The sequence below is a fragment of the Salvia hispanica genome, chromosome 5 (genome assembly GCF_023119035.1).
Source record: "Salvia hispanica cultivar TCC Black 2014 chromosome 5, UniMelb_Shisp_WGS_1.0, whole genome shotgun sequence".
NCBI classification, from domain to species: domain Eukaryota; kingdom Viridiplantae; phylum Streptophyta; class Magnoliopsida; order Lamiales; family Lamiaceae; genus Salvia; species Salvia hispanica.
Window position 1 is genome coordinate 31,387,416 of NC_062969.1, and position 25,184 is coordinate 31,412,599.

The 25,184-nt window shown below is 36.8% G+C and overlaps 2 protein-coding genes and 1 pseudogene across 4 annotated transcripts; 1 reads left to right on the plus strand and 2 right to left on the minus strand.

Annotated features, from left to right (window-relative positions):
- Positions 1-372: 372 nt before the first annotated feature.
- LOC125188874 (integrator complex subunit 3) lies at positions 373-3,094 on the plus strand. 3 transcript variants are annotated; one of them, XM_048085942.1, is made up of 2 exons: positions 373-490; positions 1,242-3,094. In XM_048085942.1, the coding sequence occupies exon 2, from the start codon at positions 1,304-1,306 to the stop codon at positions 2,738-2,740; it is 1,437 nt and encodes a 478-aa protein (XP_047941899.1). In that variant the 5' UTR covers positions 373-490; positions 1,242-1,303; the 3' UTR covers positions 2,741-3,094. The 3 variants fall into 3 exon arrangements, with proteins under 3 accessions (XP_047941899.1, XP_047941901.1, XP_047941900.1); XM_048085944.1 differs by lacking the exon at positions 373-490 and adding an exon at positions 519-1,022; XM_048085943.1 differs by lacking the exon at positions 373-490 and adding an exon at positions 519-965.
- A 2,012-nt stretch (positions 3,095-5,106) lies between these two features.
- LOC125189839 (protein NEDD1-like) lies at positions 5,107-10,719 on the minus strand. Its single transcript, XM_048087067.1, has 10 exons — positions 10,584-10,719; positions 10,394-10,503; positions 7,355-7,612; positions 7,173-7,277; positions 7,031-7,096; positions 6,734-6,949; positions 6,277-6,657; positions 5,843-6,196; positions 5,623-5,769; positions 5,107-5,551 (listed from the first exon to the last, which is right to left on the minus strand). The coding sequence occupies exons 1-10, from the start codon at positions 10,717-10,719 to the stop codon at positions 5,444-5,446; spliced, it is 1,881 nt and encodes a 626-aa protein (XP_047943024.1). The 3' UTR covers positions 5,107-5,443.
- A 998-nt stretch (positions 10,720-11,717) lies between these two features.
- On the minus strand, positions 11,718-19,538 carry LOC125186424 (annotated as a pseudogene).
- Positions 19,539-25,184: the final 5,646 nt, after the last annotated feature.

Below are 25,184 nucleotides of genomic sequence, written 5' to 3' on the forward strand. Positions count from 1 at the left end.
TTAATTTTACTACTCCTTCATATTTATAAATAGTTATTTATCAAGTGATAAACCCAATAATAAATTTAAATATATTCTTGAGTTTAATTGTATAAAAATTAATTAATGGTTTGTTTTATATTTTATACTAGAAATTTGTGTTGATATGAAAATTTCAAGCATTATTAACCCAATACAAGTTTTTACATTTATTTTGTGCATTAGTTATTCTCAAATTTTATTTGTTCTTTTTTATATTTATCTTTCTTTTTTGTCAATTTCAATTTTTTTATTTAACTTATTAAATATATATTTTTAAAAATTATACTTTTTCTATCCCAACGAGTTGGTATAAAACTTTTGAATATAAAGACACGAGTATCTAAAATAATTTTTATTCACATCTTGCACGAAGTATAGTATGAATGTCGTCAGCAGCGCTAACGCCAAGGGATATACTAGTAGTAACCGTGTACAGTGAGCAGCGTTCATCTCTTCTTCCCGCCACCAGGTGAGTTTCAGAAATTTTCTTCTCCCTTCTAAGTTCTATCCCCACTTTTCAATATCCAGAAAGAATTGACCTTGTAACATGTGAAAAGAACCGACCCAAAAATAGGGTATCACTGTTCAAACACGTAAAAATTGGGGGATTTGCGATGGGTTTTGGAGCATGGTTCGATGTGATTCTTTTCTCAATTTTTCGTGTTACCGTTGGAGATGCCCTCACCGCCGACTCAGCCTGACGCCTCATCCCCGCGGCCTCGCCTCTGCAATCAGCTCCTCGCCTTCTGCCCACCAACTGCTTGATAGATTGCTCCAATTGATAGATTCCTGTTTCCTTTCTTTCTCACTCATCCCTCTCTCTTTCATTATTATTGTCACCATCCCTTCTCCCCATTTCCCCTAAATTCAACTAAGCAATCCCAATACCCCATTCTTACCTATCAAGATTGGATTTTTTTTTTCTCAATCCGAGCTGATTTTTGGCGAGTGATTGGTTCCTGATTTCATTTGTGTGAATCTTGATTGGAGTTTGATTCTTGGTTAGTTTGTTCATGGTTAATGCAGATTATTTTATGCTTTCTTTCCCTAAATTCAACAAAGCAATCCCAATACCCCATTCTTCCCTATCAAGATTGGATTTTTTTCTCAATTCGTTATAGTGTTATGGTTTTGATTTTGTCCTCTTGCTCTGATTATTAATTACCTCATCTCAGACAGTTTTCCTTTTAACCCTATCTGTTTATTGAACTTGTATGCAGTTCCAATTCAGTGTGGTGCTGGCGTTGGGACCATAAATCATGTCGGGAACAGGCACGACGAGATGACGTCAAAATTAACGGTAAGACCGCCTTACGAGGCGGAGAGCTCGCTCGAGATCACACTACGCCAGACATTCTATTGTCTCGAGCCTCAGCTTAGGCCCCCTTTTCCTCTCACTATCCCAACTCAAGAACAGTACTCGCTGCTCAACAAAGCCATTCTCTACGCTATCTTATCCGAACCCCACCTCCGTAAAATCCACATTAAGCATTTACACGGTGTTATAACTGATGGATACGGCTACTTCACCAGCATTCTTGTTATAATTGTGAATGATATATATGGGAAGTTGGTCGATTCTGCAAAAAGGCAGCTTCTTTGGATTATCCGGGAGATGGTTGATGTGGCAGCGGTTGGGTTTACTGATTTACTGGTGGCCCTTCTGCGGCAGATTGTTGCTGGGGATTCTAGTGAGGAGAATCTGTGGTTGTGTTACGAAATGGTCACCCTTTTCTCCAGCAAATGGGATTGCCTTCTTCAAGAAGGCTCATCGGGTTTGACTGCTGCTTTGTATGTGTTTCTGAGGTTGCTGTCTGATCACTGCAGGGTATCGATATCGAATGCTCCAAAGTTTGAATCTTTAATCAAATTGGAGAAGGATTTTTGTGTGAAGATGTTAAGGGAGAAATTCGGCTTGTGTTTGAGGATTGGGAGGGATCTTGTTAGGCTTTTGCAGGATTTGGTTCATGTTCCGGAGTTTCGGGCCATATGGAGGGACTTGTTGTATGCACCTAGCGTTTTTGGAGTTGGTGAGTTTTTGGATATATCAATGTTGTATTATACAAAGACTCCAAAATGGTTTTTTTTGCTTACGGTGAGTCCACAAATGGAGTCTCAGTTGAGGTTTTTGCTGACTCATGTGGAACATGGTAGCCAATTGAGGTATCAGGATTGGTTTACAAAGAAGTTTCTCAGTGCACCTGAGAAAAATGCAGTCTTGATTGATATAGTGAGGTTTATATGCTGTGCTCACCATCCATCTAATGATATTATTCATTCAGGTATCATCCAGAGATGGGCTGTGATAGGTTGGTTACTGAAGTCCTGCATGAAAAACTACATTGCAGCAAATATGAAGCTTGCGTTATTTTATGATTGGCTGTTCTTCAATGAAAAGTTAGATAGTGTTATGGATATCGAGCCTGCACTTTTGCTGATGGTGCATTCTATCCCTGAATATATTGACATTACAAATTCTCTGCTTGAGTTTCTGTTTCTTTTATTGGATAATTATGATCTTGAGAGGAAGGAGATTGTGCTTCGTGGAATATCATCTTCTTTGCATACACTTCTTAGGAAAGGCGTTGTTAAGTCGTTAGAAGTGTTAACTAGATGTGATAAGCTTTCTCAGAATCTTAAGGAAAGACTTGCAGAATTGCTCTCGGGGTGTTCTGGCTTTGTAGATAATTCCAGAATACTAACTTCTCAGATGCTGTAGTCGGCCTTCGTTTTTCCTGTCTGGAAAGCCCAACATCGTTAACCGGCCTTCACAAGAAGCTCTTTGCAGCAGTTGAGGTACAACTATTTAACAGTATCAGCGGTCTATTTATCCGGTACTTGTACTTGGCTGTTGGCACAAACATCTGCAGCATTTCTCTGTGAGCTTGTTGTAGGAGAACTTAAACTTTTCAATACAAGTTTCTGGATCGAAGAAGTTTAGGGCATGATTGATAATTGTAATACTCTTTAATTCTTTTTTTGGGACTCTCTATTTCACTTCTTTTAGTTCCAATAGAATCAAATTATTCTGATGGAAAACAGTGCCTGTTTCTCAAATGAAATTATTGCTCTTTGAATTGTAATCATGTGTTATTCTCACAATTTCTCAAATCACACGGACATGTTTGTCAGTTACAATTGAAACTGTATACTTGAATTCTCCCGTTTGGTTTGTATCAAGAAGCTACTAACTACTAACTGAGCTACACTTTATCGTCACTTTCATCACTTTTGGGTTGACCAACTTGACTTCTCAGATCTTCTACTTTGTCTAAGTACTTCAAATATGACTGGATTATACTTGGTGATGATGAATTCATGTCCACTTTCCAAACAAAATTCATAAAGAAAATAGAGTGGATAAATTAGAGGACAGAGGCAAGAAGAAGGAATTATGATTACAATTAAAATAAGAAAATAAAGTGCGAAGTGAGTGTAAATGGAATAGCAGAACTGACTGGCCATTTACAACTCACTAGTTCTGTAACAGTAGATTTATAGCCTTGTTATGTTCCCTGTCTTCGTTCAAGACACTGCATAGCTGCTTTAACATTTCTTCATATCTTCCTCTGTCATGAAATTTACGGTATATCGAACTGTCACAAGTTTTAGATATTCGTCGCTATAATGGTCAACTCTAATGTATCTATGTATCAGTTTGATGCTTAAATTTTGGAACTGCATATATATGAATGTTGGGAGTTACTGTTTTTTGAGAGCTTTGGAGATCCACTGTTCTCGGGTTTTCAGCAGGCTCGTTGAGCTTCAACATGGAAGGCTACATGGTTCATCAGTCTAACTGTTTGTATCATAGCTTCGGTATGAGTTTCAATGTGATTTTAGAATCTAATTCTTGATTTCATCTTTGGTATTTCAAGATTTTCTGTTTTCATGTAAGATATTTATGACTCTTAATCCTAACAGACTTTGCATATGAAAACTCATAATCTGCTCCACTTAGAAGTTATACATTCTTGAAAATTTTGGCAGTTTTGTGAAACAAATGTCAATTGCAATATTAACTGGTGTTAATATGTTTCTCTGTGTGCGTCTTGGGGGTGTGAAACTGGGAAAAGTATAAATCTTTGCATGGTTTTGATATTTTAGAAGAAAAATTTTGTAGTGATTATTTTGAGATTGAGGAAATATAAAGTGGAATAATGGTTATTTAAAGAGTAAGTGAAGTGATATCTTCAACAAAACATATTGTTTGTATTTTTCTATAAATCATTCTGATTCCTTTCTTTGATTTATTATTATTAGAACTGAACTTTGTTTTGGCGCTTTATTACTGTTCCAAATCACAAATTAAGTAATTGTTTAAGCCTCGTAGGACAAAATAACCATTTAAGACACTTGAAGAAAATGATTCAGCACTTAATTGCTTTCCACTGCATACTCTGCTATATTTCTTACTCCAGGTTGGACTTGAACTTGTTCCAAGAGACTATGATATGGATATAATCAACATGGAGGCTGTTTATAAAGTCTGCTTTTCATGATCATTTGAAATGGAAAATGTTTCTTCATATGTTTCAAGTTGTTCTCATAGCATTGCATGTTGCTTGCTCATCTGCTACACTTTTGGAATCATCCAAGACTTCCTTGGATAAGGGAAAATTGGAGGATGCTGTTAATTATGGAAAGTTAATACCCTGATAGATATCGATTCGATAATGGTAAAACTACGTTAGGGAATGAGAGAAAAGAGTATGATGAACATTTATTTTATCTTTTGAAGGCACTTGCGGAACCGGTTTTTGTCTGTGGTCCTTATCACCGAATGACACCAGGGGCATATAGTCTGTGGTCTGTCACTGGGGATTTTAATCAGGCAATCTACAAAAATGAAGAGTTTTTGCTTAGCTTTTAAATCATGATACTGTTTTAACAGTATATGCAAAAATTTGAGCCAAGCTCGCAGAAAAGGGCATGCTTCAGCAGCTCAGAAAAAACCGCCCATTCTTTTGCTGAATTATGTTTCGCGCTTTTTAATTTGTAAGTGAACTTGCGATCTGATTGTTTTATCATATGTTTATAACATAAAAAGCTTTAGATATCAATGAAAGAGAGCTCGGTCATCCAGACACAATGAAGAGCTCTGGAGGTTTAGCTGTCTTCTACTATTGTGTATGCCTACATATCACCACAAATTAGAACAAGGGAACATTCAAGAGCTAAAACATTGAGTTTCTGGATATCCTAAATTATTTCTTCTAACTGGAGAGGTACTTATTTTTTGTTTTACTTTTTCAGATGTCAACTATGCATTATATCTCCTGCATCTAACTTGCGGCCCTTCTCACCCAAATAACGCTGCTACCTATATCAACGTTGCTATAATTGAAGAACGTCCGGGTTTGTCCATGTTGCTCTTAGAAAAAAAACGAACCAATTCTGACTAGTTAACCATTGGAGGATTTCACAGTAAATGATGGAAATGTTGTATTTGCTCTCGAAGTGATTGGATTTCTTGCATTATCTCAGCCTGATTTTCGAGGATTAATCTCATGACGCTTGACATTCCCATCTGCAAAATCATCTCCAAACTTGAAAAACCAGTTGCACGTTCAAATAAAGTAACACAAGGAACATACTTACCTCTTGCACGTGGAATTGCCTAAGTATTTCTAAGTGAAGATTTTGCATATCTCCGTGAATAGATTCTCGAAATGAAGCTAGAGTTTCTTCATCTATAGAAGAGTTTGACTGTAAAGAAATCTTGTGTAACATCTGATCATCTCCTCCCTGCCATCAAGTCAGTTATTTGAAACAGATTGAATTCATGTGTAATCCTGAAAATGCTGAATTTGTTACTTACTTTTGGAGTGGTTGGTGTTGGTGGTTGAGAGTTTGACAAGAGGTTATTGAGAATGTCTTCCCTAGTTTCTGACCCAGTTTTCTTGGATTTAGGCGAGGCATAAGGGGAGGATCTTGGTTCACTAGTAGGAGTAGTATTTTCTTGGCCATTGATGCTTTTGGAAGTTTCTTTGCCGTGAAGACTAGGCATTAGCCCTATTGGCTTTGCAAAACGAGAAGTTGCTATTTTGGTGGACTGACGTCGGTGGATGAATTTCTCTAGTGCTCTCTCACCTCCCCACCCTTTACGTGGACCACCACTGCTATTACGTACGGCTGCCAGGTTAGAACTGGATTCCGACAACCTACTCTCCACCTGCAACATACGATAGGAGGATTATCTAATTTCTACTCCTAATGTTCATCGACTCTTACTTCAAAGATAGGGATATAAACCTGTTTGGATACTGTTGTGTTGGAAATTGGATTCTCATGATCGGCTGCTTCCCCTGAAAGGCCAAACCTCCGAGAAGGTATAATATTTTTCTCCGGAGAAGCATGAGTCTCCCATAATTTATCAAAAGATTGAACTTCAACAATGGGAGAAAACACCTCCATATCATCCCTAAAATTATTATGAGGTGCATGTAATCTTGCCAGAGTTGGATTAACTAACGAGCCGCTCGAACGAGGTTGTGTAGTAGATGGAAGCGGGTCAGGCATAATGATAATGTCCCCTACATCACCAGCAAGAAGAACCGTCTCATCTGTGCAACTGCTTTTGTTGAAGGTTACAGGTTTTGACCTCTCCCAGCAGATACTTGTGATGGCCTGATGCTGCTGAAGGTTTGGATCTTTAATACAAATGTAGTATGTATAAAAGTTACTCTTATGAATCAATCACCTCATAGGCATAGGCATACGCATCTACAACAGTTAGTGGTTGAGGCTTCGCCCGAACATCATAGAGTACAACCTGACCGGTGGTCGTAGCAGCTGCTAAGCTTAGTCCATCATAAGAGTATGCTAATGAACAGAATGGAGCCTCATGATGTATGCAAGAGGATGGCTTCTTTGACCCTGTGTCAAAAGTGTATAACTTCATATCTAGACCAACGCTACCAATTATCTGTCCAAACCCATAAACTAATCATCACAGCCATGTTCAGCAATAGTCTCACTTGTGAATATTCGACACGAATATATATACCTTGTCGTTGGTTGGTGAAAATGCAACTCCCGCGGTCGGTGCACCATGCTGCTTCCACCAAGAAACCTGTAGAATGAAGCATTACAGAAATTGACTTTTGAAAAACCATATCCATATTGGTTATAGTTATAACTATGCAAACCTTTGGACTGTGGGCAGTAGTATCCCACAAGTGTATGGATCCTTCATCACCAGCCGTAACTAAAAGGTGCCTAGAAATCCGAGAATAATCAAGTGCCTCCAAGACCTTGTAATATTCTTAATTGTTAGAAGAGATAAGACCAAAAGAATTGGCCTAGAAATTGATTCAAAATAGTAAGCAACCTGTCCATGAGGATCCTTGAGATTAGAGGCCTTAGCCCCGGAAAAAAGGCTGTGCACGATAACTTCTCCTTTACGGCTAACAGAAGCAACATGCTCGTCTTTACAGTTGCACATTACACAGGTTATGGTATCCGTATGCCCTTTCAACCATTTGATACAACGTTTGCTCTGCAAATCCCATACTCTTACAACTTGACCAGTTCCACCAGAGCATAGATATCGAGACCCTTTGTTGCAAAAGTTGATACTTGATATCGACTGCACAAACTTAAAGTTCAGGTCTGATAGCATATCCATAGTTATCCACGATATGCAATCTACATCCTCATTAAATTAATGTTGAAATAATTGCTAGTTTCAAGCTCAAGCTTACACAACTTGACAATACAATCCACAACAACATCATATCATAGTTCTTCACAATCAATTATTCAAAGCAAATATGCTTAACACAAGTTTAGCCAAATAGCTATACTATTTTCATAATATTTTTGTAAGTTCCAACAATAAGATATGGGCACTTCTTTTTAATGTTCTAGGAGTCACTTAGGACACATTATTTATATAAAGACACTATAAAAATGAATGGACAACTCATCACTAGACAACCTTTTAATTATAACTCTTGATGCTTGATATTTCTTTATGGCCACCTTCCATGTAGGTATTCTCTGTTATGCTCCTACGGATTACTACGGACTCATCATCCTTCCCCCTTCAAGAACCAACTTGCCCTCAAGTTGGAGCTACAAAAATCAATTCTTAATATTATCAACAATCTCCTACATAACATCTTCTACGTTTAAATATTTCTACTTGTTCAAAACTTATGCTTGAGGCTTGCCCAATACCAAACATGCAACTAACTCTTTCTCAGGCTAAATTACCGAATGTCAACCACGTCATAGGGACATATTCCACTTTATCTCCTATACGTCGTTGTAACAACGAAACATGGAATATCGGGTGTACGCGACTCATTTAAGATAGATCCAAGTCATATGCAACCGACACAATCCGTCTTAACACCTCGAATGACACGTAGAATTTACTCGCCGCGTCAAAAAATTGTCCGTTGTCGATGATGGCGACGCTCGAGATAGACCCAAACTTCGACAACAAACTCTTCTACTCTCATGTCCTTATTAACCTCGATGATGAATTGTTTCTTTGTTGATGCTCCAAGTCATTGTCATTGATTTCCATATAATTCCACCCATGAGTGCATTCAAAGGGATAGTAGGTTCCCCATCCTTACCTCTTCATCTCGTTTTCCCACCCATAGGTAGATGCACGTGAGGATGACTTAATCAGTTTTGAAGTAGACTATTGCCTGTAAATCGAAAAAAACATTTATATATTTCACAAATTTCTTTGCACATACTATATATTTTTGTTGCATTATATATCTAGCCTGAATCATACTCTTTGATTCTATCTTCAATGAGGAAAGCTTGTGCAAGTTTGCATGTGTGACCTCATGTAGTCCATGTAGTCATGTGAAAGGTTCATCACAATTGAAGCACATGTTTTTCTGTCGTTTGGTTGCATCTCTGTCCACGTCAATTTCTTTGCTAGGTCGAATTTGCAACAGTTGAGGGTTGGGTTGTTGATCCCATCGTAGCTGCTGGTATCGAATTTACTATCCTCTCCTGAGTCTTGGCCGACATATGTCATGTGCGTCAAGTCTTAGCTTTCTCGTTGCATGCTTTGCTAATTCGATAGCTTGTTCTAACGTTTGGGGCAGAAAGAACCGCACTTCTTTAGCAAGGTCTTCCTTGGCTTATATCATAAAGGCCCCTTGTAGAGCCTTATCTATACAATGTGGTACACAATTGACCAATCCCTTAAATTCGATGAGATAAGAACGAAAACTAACAGTTCGTTTGAGCTTGAGCCTAAAAAAAGGCGTCATTAGACTCCTCAAGTTTCGTTGTACTGAATCTTTGTAGCACGCCTATTTATATGTGTATTTACTACTCCCTCCGTCTGACTCAAGATGTCCATCTTTCCTTTTTAATTTGTCCACTCAAATGTCCACCTTCTCTTTTTAATTTAGATGTCCACTTTCCATATTTGGAAACAAATCTCTCTCTCCTCTCTCATTGTTAAAATATTTAATCGCCTTTTTTCATTCTACTTTATCATACTCAACTACTACACCTAAAATCTCGTGCCATTTAAATATGTGGACATCTTGAATGAGATGAAGGTGGTACTTCTCATTCGTTTTCTTCCTCATATTCTTCATGTGAAGGTTCAAATGAGTTCCGATTGTTTTCTATCGTTTCTCTCTTCCTCTCCCCCTTTGGTGTTTTCAAAATTGGCCGCATCGCTTCCATTACCTCAAACAATGTTTGAACAATCTCCGGTAGTTCAATCAAGGATGATTCAGTGATTCAAATATAGCCTACGTTGCGACATAATTGATACGTGATACAAATATTTGCCCAAGTTAACGAGGCTAATACCAATTGTTGAAAGCAAAAGAGTTGGGCGTGATCAATTGAAATATTCAAGACAAATTTTGCGAAATAACTATACTCTTTTCACATATTTTCCGGTCAGTCCTAACAATAAGAGATGGACACTCCTTAAATTGTTCCAACAGTCACTTAGATACATAGATAAGAACATGTATCTTGATATATTGAAATGAAAGGACACTCTTTTGACATAAAGAGACTATTAAAATGAATGGGCACATCCTTCAGTTATGACTATTGATGCATGATATTCCTATGCATGGAAACCTTCCATGTAAGTCTAAATACTCATTATCTTTATGCATGTTTCACCTTCCCTCCCCTAAGGCAGAAACTTTTGAGAATTGATTCAAACATCATAGATTGATAATTCTTGTTATATAAAACTCAAATCATCCAAAAATTAACCAAACTCCATCGTATAAAGAAGCTAAATCCATGTACCATTTCAATGAGTTCTATGATTAAGCAATCAATCACCATGTATATAATAATTTAATTGTAAATGCATGTTGAATTGACGAATAAAAGAAAGAAAAAAAAAAGTAGGAACCTCAACAATTCCTCCACCATCATTTATGGAAGGGACGACCCACAATCTAGTCCCATTCCTCCTCCAAAATGATACTTTACCATCATCCCCTGCACTCGCCAATACCATATCTACCAAAAAAACCAGAAATTAATATATTATATCCAAAAGTGATGAAATGGGGTTAGGGTTAGGGTTAGTAGTAACTGACTGTTGTGGTTCCAGTTGAGAGAATTGACTGTGGAGCCAGGAGATGGAGAATAGGTGAGTGCGCACTCATTCTCAGAAATATCCAACACTTTCACGGTGTCTCCACAGCTCGCTGCCACCACCTTCGCCGAATTCATATTTTGATGTCAACGATCACCAGTTCCACATCTTATGATCCATGCATTGCGTACCTCTTTTTTTTTTTATATCAAATATATTCCATCAAATTCAATGCATGCATGCACATTTTTCTCAAAACATATAATTATACTCCTAGTGTTTTTTTCTCTAAATCCGTACATGTTTTTCTTTTTTATAACATGGGAGGTAGGGAATAAACGATGGGCCGAATTATCGCCACTTTTTTCAATTCGCAATTCTTAAACTACAAGAATTTATAAAAATTTAATTGGTTGAATGAATAATTCTCACGACCAACATAATGTCTAGATATAGAGAAGACAATATGCAGACAAAAGACAAACCATTTGTTTTAAGTTATAGAATACATATTTAATGAACTTTCAACCATATATTTTTATTATTAAAACTAATTTGTCACATGAAGTAAATAAGCTCTACGGTAGGCACCAATATTCCTCTTCTGACACACACAAGGTTGCTTTATACCATCCCACAGTGGAATTAAGTATTAGCTTCAACTTCAAAAGGACTTGTATTAACAAATAAATTGTACTCTCTCCGTCCCTCGTCCCATTGTAATTGGGTCGTATTCTTTATTGAGTCACGTTCTGTAGCTTAGTCATTTTTGTTTTGGCAAAAAAACCTATTTCTTTTCTCTTATTTACTATCTCTTTCCGCCTCTACAACATTGTGGGCTAAGGAAGTAGTAGTAATTAACAAGACCCTGTAAAACTTTGTCAAACAAGAAAATGATGTAAATAGATTGAGATGATCTGAAATGGAATGCAGTGCACATAACTTGGAACAGAGGGAGTATAACTTATAATGGCTGCAAATCTCAATCACTTATTTGATGATATCAAGACTATATGGCAGCATCTTGTCTATACACACACAGATCACAAAATCTCAACCACAAACAAATTCTCAAATGATGTAGAATTGTTGCTTAAGGGCATTCCAACATCCAATTTCCCCATTCACAAACTCCAAACAAAGAAAAGAAGCATCTAACATTAATCCAATTTATCAACAAACAATACAGGAATATGACTAGTTCACATAATCATCCCTACCATTAAACTAGTAAAACACAGTTCAATCCATGTACGCGTACAGTTAAAATCTAGACAAATAAGGTTTCCAAGTAAATCGGCCGGCCCCTTATGATTTGCTAACACTGAGTTCCGCAATCTTTATCTACAGCTGATCCACCCCTGAAGCTGCGCTAGTAAATACAGCCTTACTAGAGTTTGAGAGAGAAAAATGAAAAAGCTCCCTCTTGATGGGGGAGATATAGGCAGGCGCAGCTGTGACTTCTCACTTCTACAAATCCAAGACTAATACCTGCAGCAATTAAGACATGAAATGCAGCACATAGTTAGTAGATAGTAGTATTACGAATCGATCATTTTAAAATTTTCAAGCCAGACTCTAATTATGTCAAGAAATTTCTTGAAAACAGACTTCAACTAAAACTCTACAACCTTGAAGGTGCATTCTCTTTTGTTGAACATTGACCATGAGAAAATGAGGAATACAAAAAAGGGAGAATTTTATCACATTTGTTTGGTCTCCACCTTTGTTAATACCATGTTCTCTAGGATAGAAAAGAAAAGTTATTCCTATATCAGATACTAGTATATCACACTCACTAGAGTGAAATGGGAAAATGCTATCACATCAATATCCCAAGATAATATTGTCGTGAACTGAAGTAAAAAGGTGGGCAAAGGGCTGCCCGGAAAACTTTTTCATCCTGTCCGATGAAAATTATCCTTCTTATAGAACATGTAATTAAAAAACGATAAAGTAGATATCTTCCACCATTTTCTATCAAAGAGTATGCACCCTAAGATATTGAGATGATAAATAGGGTGAGCCAGTCAACATAGTACATACATATTAATTCATCGAAAAGACATCTCCTAGCATTTAGTTTTTGACTCTGAAGGAATGCAAGGAGAGACATTGAAAACATAGTTGCCTCTGCACTTCTAATAATGTCAAATAAGATATGGTTGGCATAATGCCATAACCTAAACAATGAAACCAAAACTACAAACAAGTCCACAGTAATGATCCACCTTAGTAATGTCAGACAACTTTTATGTGTTTTAGGAAGAAGAAATTGATAAATAAACGTATTGAAGAATTTGATGTACTATTTTGAGAAATGCACTCCCTCCATCCCACAAAATAGTGGGCACTTTGTCATTTTGGAGTGTCCCCTTGACTTTATACTTTTGGACATAATTCCTTTACATTTGGCCACATTACACTTATTTGCAAAAAAACAAATACGGGCCACCATTATCTACATTTAGTAACATAACAAACTTCCCACTCCCACTCTCAATACATACAACCTAAATTTTACTAGAACTTGTGCCACATTTGGGTGTGTAAAGTAGATGTGTTTGATCCTGATATGGGAGAACAAGCAAAGGAAATTGTTTTTGTTTTGTAGCCAGGCAAACCACATCATCTTAGGACAAGAATGGAATATAAGAAGACAAGAGCTAGCCGATTCCTTTCGTAAAACTACCATTTACTCCCTCCGTCTCACAAAAGATGTCATACTTGTAGGACGGCACGGGATTTTAGGAGATTTTGTTTTGTTTTAAGTGGAGAGAGATTATATACTCCCTCCGTCCCAAGGTAGTTGGGGGATTTCTTTTGGGCACGAGATTTAAGAAATTGATTTGTTACTAGTTAAAGTGGAGAGAGTAAAGTAAGAGAGGAAATAAAGCTTTAACCAAAAAAGGAAATGACTCAACTACCTTGGGACGGAGGGAGTAATATTTATATTAATGTGATAGAGAATTTTTGAAAAATGGAATGTAACATCTTTTATAGGACAAACTAAAAAGGAAAGTGAGACATCTTTTATGGGACGGAGGGAGTATATTTTTAATTCTACCTTTTTTTTACTTATTTACAACAAAATCTATACCCTTTGTCTTTAGTGAACATACTCTTATGCGATAGATACTATATAACGAAGGGATCCAATAGATCCCAACCCTTAGGTATAATATAGTACTTAATCTAGGCAACTTATAGTGTTTATTTGGACATTTCAGATTGAAGCTGATGCGAATCCAACCAACCCGCATCATGTGGCAAACCCAATGAAGGACCTACACCGACCGAGGACTAGGTCCATGGCCCGACGGATGCAAGACTAGTTAAGCACACTTATATGGAGTCTAGCCATAGAGGAGGACTTTCAAGCAACGGACTAGCGAAAGTGAAGGCCGTGTTTGAAGTCAAGTTGGAGCCGAGCGGATTGTGGGAGCAGAGTCGTACATTTCCAGCGAGTCGCCGACTTCGCACTCTTTGCGAACTCAGTGACTCGCAGTCGTACATTTCCAGCGAGTCGCCGACTTCGCACTCTTGGCGAACTCAGTGACTCGCAGTCGTAAAATTCAGAAAACCAGCGAGTCGCCGAGTTCGTATACATCGCGAACCCAGCGACTCGCCAACTCTGTTCGGGGAATCCATGTGCAATCCCGGCGACTCGCCGATTTTGGGCGACCCGCCGGATTCATTCCATAACAAGCCCAACGACTCGCCAGTTTTGCACGACTTTTCGGATTTTCAGCTTGCTTTTGAACTCTTTCCCAACCAAGTAGAAATACTAATCTAGGGTTTCTTCTTGGGCAGCTTTGAATATTTTGTAAATGTTCAAAAGTCTCAACATTGAGCATCCTTCATCTTTGAAGATTTATCAAAATCCTGTGTGGTTGCACATTCAATCCCTGCCGGACTAAGATTAAATGTCAAAATCACTTGTGGTTGCGCATTCAATCTCTGTCGGACTAAGATTAAATGTTTAAGGTATGCTTTGCTAGTTCTTGTTTTGCTAGTTTAGTGGAGCCATCAGGTTTTGGTTTGGTTTGGTGAAAGTACCCTTTGGGCCGTCTTCATCTTATTGGAGAAGGTTCTAGGTCCCAATCAGTAACTCATAACACCTTCATCCTCTTTTCCTTGTCATCATTTTTATTGATTCATTTCTTGGTTGGTTATTATTGGATTTATTGGAATATTTGCAAGAACAAGTCTTGGGCGTGTTTATGTTTCTTAAATCTACAAGATTCATATTAGAAGCGTAGTGGATCCACATTTTTTGAAGAAAATATATTCAGAGCTATAACTATATAAAAAAAATGCATACCTTCCAGAAGTGTAGTTTATCGTGTGGTAAAAAAATTGCATGAGTTATTTTACCCTATCATTATATTTGCAAATGCATATATCTATGTTAGTTTACGCAGTCCTAATTAATTGTATGCAGTTTTTTGTTTTAATGTATGCTGGTCTCTCATTTTGACGTATATCTCTTTTTCCCTTATCCAATATGCAACAAACCCTTCTCAATTCTGCCAATGCCAAATCAACCGCCAGAGACCACCACAACCTCTACCATCAGCCCCTCTTTTCAACTCCTAATTTTTGAGGAAATTGCCTCAACACCTACTTCAGATATTTTCACTTTCACCAACAAGAAACAAATGCGGTTTGCATTATAGAAAAGTAATTTACATAGTGCATATTTGTGTTCACTACTGTGCATGTTTGTATTTAATCGTGCATATTTTGTCTTTAACATTAAGCGTTAATGATATGCTTATAAACCTGTGACTGTTAATAATCTGTTAAAATCTTAAAGAGAAGCAAAGTCTCAACCATTGGATGGTACTAAGTACTACTTAAGGCTTTGATACTATGTGATCCCTATAAATATAGAGAATGTGTGCACTTTGAGTGTCGAGCAGCTATGACTGGCTAGAGCCTAGAATAGCAACTTATACTAACTCATGGATCATAAGAGCATGATAAACTTAACACAACACAATGTTATTAAAAGTGTATGGCAGTAGACCACAAACCACCACAAGGTTTGGAAGTTGTAGGTACGGCAGTCGATAAAAAAATAAATAAAATTTTTATGAGAAATGACCACCATGGTAACACGGGCATGGCGGCCGTCACGCTGGCAAAGAACACTGGCACGCCATGCCGTGGCGGTGGCATTTAGCAAAAAATCCCCCATGCCATGGCCGCTTTTTAATAACACTTGGCAAAACAGCTAAACAAGAACGCAACTTGTGTTATGACCTCTTTTCATACTCCATAATCATTCCAGCATGTTCGCTTTGCTCTTTACCAACTACTCCCTCCGTCCCGGAGTATTAGACTCACTTCTTTTGGGCACATGATTTAAGGAATTGATATTTAAATAGTAAAAGTGGAGAGAGTAAAGTATGAGAGAGGAAAAAAGTAGGGGAGAGAAGAGAGAAAAAAGTATGTGGAGAATAAAATAAGATAGATGCTTTTTGCTAAAAAAGGAAATGAGTCTAATATGTTGGGACATCCCAAAAGGGAAAGTTGGTCTAATACCTTGGGACGGAGGGAGTACCTTTTTGTATTACACTATTAACCACAATACCACATATTAAAATACAACATAATCTATGGAGCGTTTACTTTACATGAGTGTTTTCTAGATATATCATTGATTATCATCATTACTAGAATTTCATCAATCCCACCATTTCAGTGAAATATGAATCAAGATATCTTGTTATATTGGGAGGGTAGTTCACCACAAAGTAGTTGAAAGTAAAGAAATGAAAGGATAAAATGTAATGCCTTATTTGAATAAAAAGTCTAACTAAGCATGCGCATAGCAGAACTTTGATTACCTTATATTTAATTATTAGGAACGACTTCGTTCCTCTAGGCTTTTGTTTATTTTGCTTTCTACGTGGTTTCTTTATATCTAGTACTCCCTCTGTCCCATTCAAGATGTCCACATTTCCTTTTTAGTTTGTCCCACTCAAGATGTCTCCTTTCTATATTTGAAAATGAATCCCTCTCTCCCCATTAAAATATTCAACTGCTCCCTCCGTCAAGGAAGATGACCCCTTCCTTGGGCGGCACGAGAATTTATGCAACTTTGTTTTGTGTGTGAAGTGGGGAGAGTAAAGTAAGAGAGAGGGAATAAAGTAGAGAGAAAGGTGTTTCCATTTTTAGTAATGGGACATCTTGGTTGGGACAAACCAAAAAAGAAAATTGGTCATCTTTAATGGGACGGAGGGAGTACCTTTTTTCTCTCTCCTTATTCCACCTAACAACTCCTTCTAAATCCCGCGCCACTCAAGAATGTGGTCATCTTCAGTGGGTCGGAGGGAGTATCAAATAGATTTAAGGACCTCCAATCTAGTAGTGTTCAAGTAGTCCCAATTTAAAAAATGAAAGACAAGCAATATTTTGAGCTGACCTTGAAAAGTAGGATGCAGTGAACCATCACATTTTAGTAGACATCATGAACTTGTTTTTCCTCTCGGCTGGCTTCAGAATTTGAAAAGAGCACATTAAGTTTTCATCAACGCTCATCATTGCACCAGCATTATCAAATTCACCGCAGTAGTTTGGTGCTGAGAAAACTGTTACAAGTTGCCTATCTGCAAAAAACTCGTAACCGTCCTACACAACCTGGAAAAAGATAGAGGTTAGGCAAACAGTCTTATGCCAAGAACAGAGAAAAGATTGATTTACCTGATGAGCACGGCAGACGAGGTCCAAATCATGTTTTTCCAGGAACTCTGAGACTTTATCAGGGCCATATGTAAATGAGACTCCCCTATCATTCATTCCCCATCCTTTAACGTCTTTACCAGGGTCTGACCATAACAAATCGCAAAGCAAACCAGTGTCAGGTATAGCAGTCGGACGGGGCAAACTCCTAATCTGATCCAGGTTACTCAGTTCTGGAGAAAGGCCCCCGTGCATGCATAGTATCTTGTCATCGACTAGTGCAGCAACAGGAAGCCAATTAAAGCAATCGGTAAAGGCTTTCCACAATTTAACATTGAATCGGCGCTTGCATTCATCATAAAATCCATATATCCTATTTATAGAAGCGCATTCATGGTTTCCTCTAAGAAGGAAAAAATTCTCGGGGTACTTGATTTTGTATGCAAGAAATAAGCATATAGTCTCTAAACTCTGCTTCCCACGATCTACATAGTCACCCAAAAATAGGTAATTGGATTTCGGCGGGAAACCCCCATACTCAAAAAGCCTTAAAAGATCACTATACTGCCCATGAATGTCACCTGAAATAAGAAGGAAATTACTATTAGTTAGTTAAACAAAATTCATCACACGGAACCGCTTGGTTGTTCACACTTACTAAATAAAATTTTGTCCATTATCATGCCTAGCAAGTTAACATAATTGAAATTAATTAACCAATCACTTACAATTAAGTAAATCTTTAATCAGCAAAAAAAATTGAAAATGTATTAAATTTATGAACAGAACTTTATCAGTACGAAGTTGACAAAGTAAGCTAACGACCAAGACATAAACTTCCCATACAAACATACCATCTGGCCCTCTTACTTCAATCCAATTGAGATATTGTTTTGGGTCATCATGCCCTTCTCTTTCCCTCATCAATACAACAAACAGATTGGACCAGGGTGATAAGTCATATGTTCAACGTGGGATCCCAAAAGCTGCACCTGTTCTATTTACAGCATCAACATATGGCCTCAGTATCTCAGATTTTCTTTCTTATATTAAGATTCTGTAACATATGAGAAGTCAAATTGCAACACTCATTCACCCTTCAACTCTGTTACTAATGATAAAAAAATCATCCTCGTGATAAAATTTATCAGCTGCTGGGTCATTGTGTGAAGCACAGAAGATTCCTACTATGGTCTAGGGGCAATATGTCTTCCAACAAGATCCCCGATAAAATTTAGTGTCTGGCATGACACTCTAAAGCAGCTCATTCGAGACTACAAACCTAATGATGTTAAAAGCCATTTCCTATGACAGCTGACGATGCCAATCGTCTTACCATTAAATAATTTCACAATGTTTGTGTCACTTTTCTAGAGCTTTGGGCCTTGGAGTTGCATCATAAAGTAATCAAGGAAAGTATGAAACCTCAAAACCTTAGGTCTAGCAATATAGAAAACATCATCGAGGAGTACATGCATGTTACGATGAGTACAGTATTAACAGAAAGGAAACTGTTAAAACTCTTAAATCTTGTCCCACATTGACTCGGTGATGTTCCTAGCTCATTTATAGGTATGGATAAGGGGTGAGTGGCCCATTTTAAACTATCTTTGTTACTAGGCACATAATGCTGCAGTTAGACTAGATTGAAGTTAAATATCCAAGAGTGCCAACGGTTAGCCTTTCATTCAACGCCAACCAATCCAGCTACACTAATACAATGAACTTCAAGTACATATAGCTAAAATTCTTGAAGCACTACAAGCTTCGCTTAGAATTTCCAGTCTGGTCAGCAGAATTATGCGAATAATAGAGAAAATCTTAAAGATATTATGCTAAACTAAGTGTTGACATAAAATTAAAAGCACTATTCCAATTAATTAGGCAGCCAGACAGAAAACCCTCACAAAAGAGAAAAACTTAACAAAAAAAAAAAAAGGTTTGTACTTGTAGAGTAAAAAAAAGCGAAGAGAATACCGCAAATTTTGATGGGGGCTTCAAGTTTGAGAAGATTGGGCTGATTAATGAAAATTTGACGTGAGGCAACGGATAGCTGCTTAATCTCAGACTCATTGAGCTGCACTAATTTGCCAGGCTTGGAGGATCGGACTTCAATTAGTTTGTCAATTATCCTGTCCAAAACTGCAGGCTCCATTAGCCCTTCTTTTCCTACCTCTCTTCACACACACACGCAAGCATGAGTGTGTGCCGCTTTCCGGGATTTTGAGGCGTTTCCGATATGCTGTCGAGAGCACATTTTAAATTGATTTGAATTGATTAGCGTTTATTTGTATAGATGCACACGTCAGTTGATATATTGGGTTTGACAATTTAAGTCCGAAGCTCATCATTTTTTATTGTTTTATACTCTCCCTCTAGTTTTACTATACATTTTTTTTATTATTCACATATTGTAATTCACAATTAATAAAGTAATTGGAAGGTAGAATAAAAATAATAATTAAAATATGGCTAGTAAAGCATGGATCCCTCATTAAAACAAAAAAAATCTAAAATTAGAAAGTCCGCATTCTATGTGACCGACTAAAAAAAAGTGCATACTCTTATGTAACGGAGGGAATAAAAGAAAAAAAAAGTCATATTTTCTCTTAGAAATATCAATAACTTGACAATACCTTCTCTTTATTATTATTCTAATTCTAATTACTTTTTTCATCTTTGTATACTCTCATCATTCATGCACTTTTGATGGGGCACGAGTTTCAATGCACAATTAGTGAAATATGACAGCGATAAAAAAAATGATTGAAATATTGTTAATAAGAATGAATCTCGCCGGAGAAAAGACTTTTCAAAATTAGAACTTTTCAAAATTAGAAACATACTCTTGTGGTACGAACTAAATAGAAAAAGAGTACATTGTGGTACGAACTAAATAGAAAAGAGTGCATACTCTTTTAGGACGAAGGAGTAACATTTTTAAACATATTTGTTCTTTCAACTTAGCCATCCATAATCATAATCTCTAAATTATTTCTTATCTATTAACATATTATAAATTAAAATTAAAAAATAAAAAATTGCATAATTAAAATTTTAAAAAATTAAAAATTATATAATTAAAATGCTAAAAATCATAAAAAGATTACTGCAACGGCGCTGGCGGAAAGTCCATAGGGGAGCCCCATTTGAGCCCTGAGAAGCTGAATTGCTTCGTCATGCATGTGTTGCCAATTGGAACGATGTCTTTGCTAGGTTTGGTATACTGAAAAACATTATTTGAGCTATTTCGAGCGAATAGAATCTTGCTTGTATACGTAAAACTGTACAATCCACTTTTAACCCGATTCAGTATTATTCGAGCAGTTTCGCATTAATAGAATCAATATATTATTACATTGTATTTGCTTGTGCATTTATAAGGTTTTATAAACATTTAAATGTATAAGAAGCAAAAAAAGTCTAAGTCTTTTGCTTAGTAGACCGGTTGTGGACGACTTCCACTTTAAGGTAACATGGCCAATCTATGCAATGCTTTGCAAAAGAGAAAGAAGAATTTCACAACCTAAATAGGCTTTGGATACCTATCGTGAAAGGTTGCAATGTCAGTCCGCATATTTCTAAGCCTTACTGAAATAAGATGACATTGGAGTGGTATAGCACTGAACGGATCTAACAAGCAAGACGTGTCTTTATGCTATCTACTGAAAGACTAGGTCTTGATAAAATACTAGTATTTCTTAATCTGCATATGTTAGCATTGAGCATACGGTATTTATTATGCACTACTTTGACTTATCAAATGGTGCGGGTTTTTCGCAAATAATCCTGATATATTAATTGGGTAGTGGTGATTAATATCTAGCGGTGCTAGGATTGCTATTATTTTGAATCGTGCGCGAGGTGAGTCTCGTTTGATAATGTCCTCAAAAGGAGCTCAAACAAGATTTTATTATTTAGAAAACTGGCCAGTTGGAGTTTTATTACTCTATGAATAATGAATAAGTGTTTTGTAGCAGCCCGCCTCCCTATGGTACAATAAATACGGCGACTGCTACCAAAACGGATTTAAAAGAAGTAAACATAGGCTAGGGTTTCATTTAAAGAGTTTGACCAAAGTATTTAAAGAAACTATCAGAGGAATAAGTCAATGGTTTAACCTAGAAGCTTTAATAAGTAAAAGAAAGGTACCATAAATTACGACCAAATATCTCAAGAGTTTGACATAATTTCCAAGAAAACCACAAGAAGTCTAAAGCTTCTAAGCCGAAAGGAACAAGTGCAAAAAAATCCAGATAATACTAAAGTGTATCAAAAATTCAGCGGAAACGACCAAGAGAAAGTGCAGCTATGTACGAAGACACAACTACGCTTGAAGTTCAAAACACCCATCTTAATTAATTAATATGCTCAACACCCGCCACCGCTCGTCGTCGTTCAACCTGCACATAAGGAAAACACATGCAGGGCTGAGTATTTTGAAATACTCAGTGAGCTCGTTGCCAAAACATTTTATAAGTTATGCCACCCTTACCATAGTGAACTCGAGGTTTTACAATTATCAAAATAAATATTCAACGAGTAGCACAAAAATATTTCCATAGACTGGCCAGTCAAACAACTCCCCACTTTTCTCATCAATTTCCACAATCACAACATTTATATGGTGCGACGAAAGTGTGGCCACACTTTTCGCCCACGAGACCGGCCGACTAGCAAGGACGGCTCCCGATCCCACCGTGTACACATCCTGGTAGGGTTTGCGGCCCTACTCAGACCCGAATTCGTTTAAACATATCCATAGCCCTATAGCCCAATGGAGCGAACTCTCAAACTGGGCATCAGACGCACAATATCACAACAAAACAGACATAGGCATGGCATAACAGTTAAACCGCCCTTATCTCTCCACATTCATAGATTTGCAACATAAAAGATTTTAAGAATAAAGCCCACCTCGACTGCTTAGATTTCAAGTATGTTCTTTCCCTTTGTTATCCTGCTTCGCAACCGAGGTTTCACCTTTTTTTTCCACACATGTACATACCAAGTATTAGTCTCAACATAAGTTCCTAAATCATGCATGTCTCACGTATCCCTCTTCCCATTGATTCACCTTACTATCACCAATCAAAATCAAGTCATGGTCATCATATAAATTTCATTCGCATCTTAACTCTAGATCTATCACCAACATATGTCACATAAGAGTATTTTGTCAACATACACACACCACACAACACGCACACGCGACGCACACACACACGCGACGCACACATATATTCCATATTCCCTTTATCCCACTTTCTCTCAAGCAAGACGCATGAGGGTTCAAGAATACCGATTTATCGGTTAGATGAAGAAGAATTAATATAAAAATACCTTTTTGAGAAAAACGAACGGTAGAAACAAAGTAGAGACTTGGTTCTTCAAAAATCTTGAGGCTCAAACTCTAATTCTTCTCAAAGGATGAAGGATTATTGGAGAAAGGTAGAAGAAAATTGATAGAGTGAGAAGAGAGGGAGGGGACGAAAATAATGGGTGGGGGCAAAAATTTTGAGGGTTAGGGTTAGGTTTTGCTCTTATTTATAGGGTTCAATAAGATCTTTAGGTAATTAAATAGAATATTTGGAAAGATTTTTATTCTCCACAATTAAATAAAACAATATTGTGGAGTAGAGAAGAAGAAAAAGATCTAGGGCTCAAACATGGAGATTTTCGAAATATATGGCTTTTAATTAGCCAAGATTTTATTTTGTATATTTTACGGAGTAGAATAAAATATCACAGAGCAAAATAAAAATAAAAATCCTCCCCATTGGTATAAGGAATAGGCGTGCGTTTGGCATTTTAAATAAGGAATGAATTTTTAATATTAACTAAAATAAGATATGTCAAGATCTCCTTGAGGTATGGTAAGATTTGCTAGAATATTTAATTTTAGGTATGGAAGGAAATCAATAAGGGATCAATTAAAAATAAAATAATTATTCCTTCCCAAATATAGGTGATTTTCGAAAATCACCTTAAAACAATTATGGGAGCCAATTTTTCTCATTAAAAAATAGAGAATAATTGGGTTTTGGATTTAATTTGGATAAATATCCCAAGAATTAAATTAAATCCGGAAAAATAGGATTTTCTCCAATAAGGCTAGGGGTTTTCGAAAATTCAAGAAAATAAGGTTATGGAAAAATATCCTAATAATCTCACTCACCCATAAACACATAATTCATCACATAATTTCTTAAAATTCAAATATTCGCATGCCACGTCATATAATCAACAAGTTTGACTTTTCAAACTTCCAACGCAACCCTAAACTCGACTCGGTCATAACTTCGTTCCTCAATTAATTCACGTCTCCTAAGTCATAAATTAGGGAATTAAATTCTTGGCTCTAAATTTAGGGTTCGAAAATGTAACATCCCGCTATTTCGAACCCTAATTTTTGTGACATGGAAATTTTTGCATTAAATGCTTTTAATGCTATGATATATGTGGATTAAGTGATGAGTAATTAATTGCGATATGGAGTTGAGTTTGAGTTGAATAGTCAAACTTGTTGAAAATATGACGTGGCCGTGGAATGGTCAAAGTCGTTGAAAAATGTGAAGTGGAGGTGAAATCCGAATATGTGAATACTTTGATGCGGGGAAAAATAATATTTTGGTGAATTATTTTCCTAAGGGATGAGTGAGAATTTAATAGGAGCATTATTTAATCATGTGGAATTTTCGACCCCCTCCTATTTATTGGAAAGAATCCTATTTTTCTTGGATTTAATTATTGTTTGGGATAATTATCCGAATTAAATCCAAAGTCCGAATATTCCTTATTTTGTTGATGAAAGTTTCGAAATCCTTGTCATATAATGGGATTTTCGAAAATCCCTTATATTATGGGAGAAGGGATTATTTTTATTTGATCCCTTGTTTATTCTCTTCCATAAATAAATTCAAATATCCCAACATATCTTGCCAAATCTAAGAAGATCTTACCATATCCTAATTTAATTAGGATTTTAATTAATTCCTTGGAGTAGGAATTTGAAAATCACGCCTACTACCATATTTTTGGGGAGATTATTATTATTTTCTTGCTCCGTGATATTTTATTCTACTCCGTAAAATATTCAAATTAAATCATAGGCTAATTAAATAGCCTAAGAAATTCGAAATCCTCCTTTCCCTCAACGGTTTTAACGCCACTTCCCCTCAAATCTCTCCAAATCTTTAATTTATTTAATTAAAGATATTATATTTTGCACTCTATAAATAAGAGTGAGAACCTAACCCTAGCACATCACAAATCACGCCCCCACTCCCAAATTTCGACTCTCTCTCTCTTTCCCACTCTCTCAAATTTTTCTTCTACTTTCTCCATTAATTCTTCATCTTTTGGAGAAGAATTGAAGCTGCAATTCAAGATTTTGTTGAAGAATCAAGATTCTACTTGTATCCTACCGATTGTTCTTGTGAAAAAGGTACTTTTATTTTGATCTTCTCTTCTTCTACCGATCAATCGGTGTTCTTGAGTCCACATGCATTTAGAACGAGTGAAGGGGAAATTAATCGGTGAATTTGGATGCATGTGTGGGTTTGTGACCGTGTGTGTGTGTGTGTGCACGCCTCGGTAGGCGTGTACGTGTGTTGTGTGTGTGTGCGTGTGCGTGTGTTGTGTGTGGGAAACACTCATGCGTGACACGATTTGATGTTAAATCTAGAGTTGTTGTGTGAATAAAAACGATATGATAATCGTACTTTGATTTTGAATGGTGATATTGAAAATAATCGATGGGAAAGGGAAACGTGAGAACATGCATGATTTTGATCCATGATTGAGACTTATTTGAAATATATGAACTAAAGGTGATAGTTCGCGTTCCCGGTGTGATAACAAGAAGAAGTGCGTTTTTGAACTCGAAGGAAATCGAGGTGGGCTTTATTCT

Coding starts and splice junctions, on each gene's coding strand:
- LOC125188874 (XM_048085942.1), top strand. CDS start 1,304: ATGACGTCAAAATTAACGGTAAGACCGCCTTACGAGGCGGAGAGCTCG.
- LOC125189839 (XM_048087067.1), bottom strand. CDS start 10,719: ATGAATTCGGCGAAGGTGGTGGCAGCGAGCTGTGGAGACACCGTGAAA. Junction 5,770..5,842: donor CAACACCAACCACTCCAAAA/GTAAGTAACAAA, acceptor ACTTGATGGCAG/GGAGGAGATGATCAGATGTT. Junction 5,552..5,622: donor GGCAATTCCACGTGCAAGAG/GTAAGTATGTTC, acceptor ATGATTTTGCAG/ATGGGAATGTCAAGCGTCAT.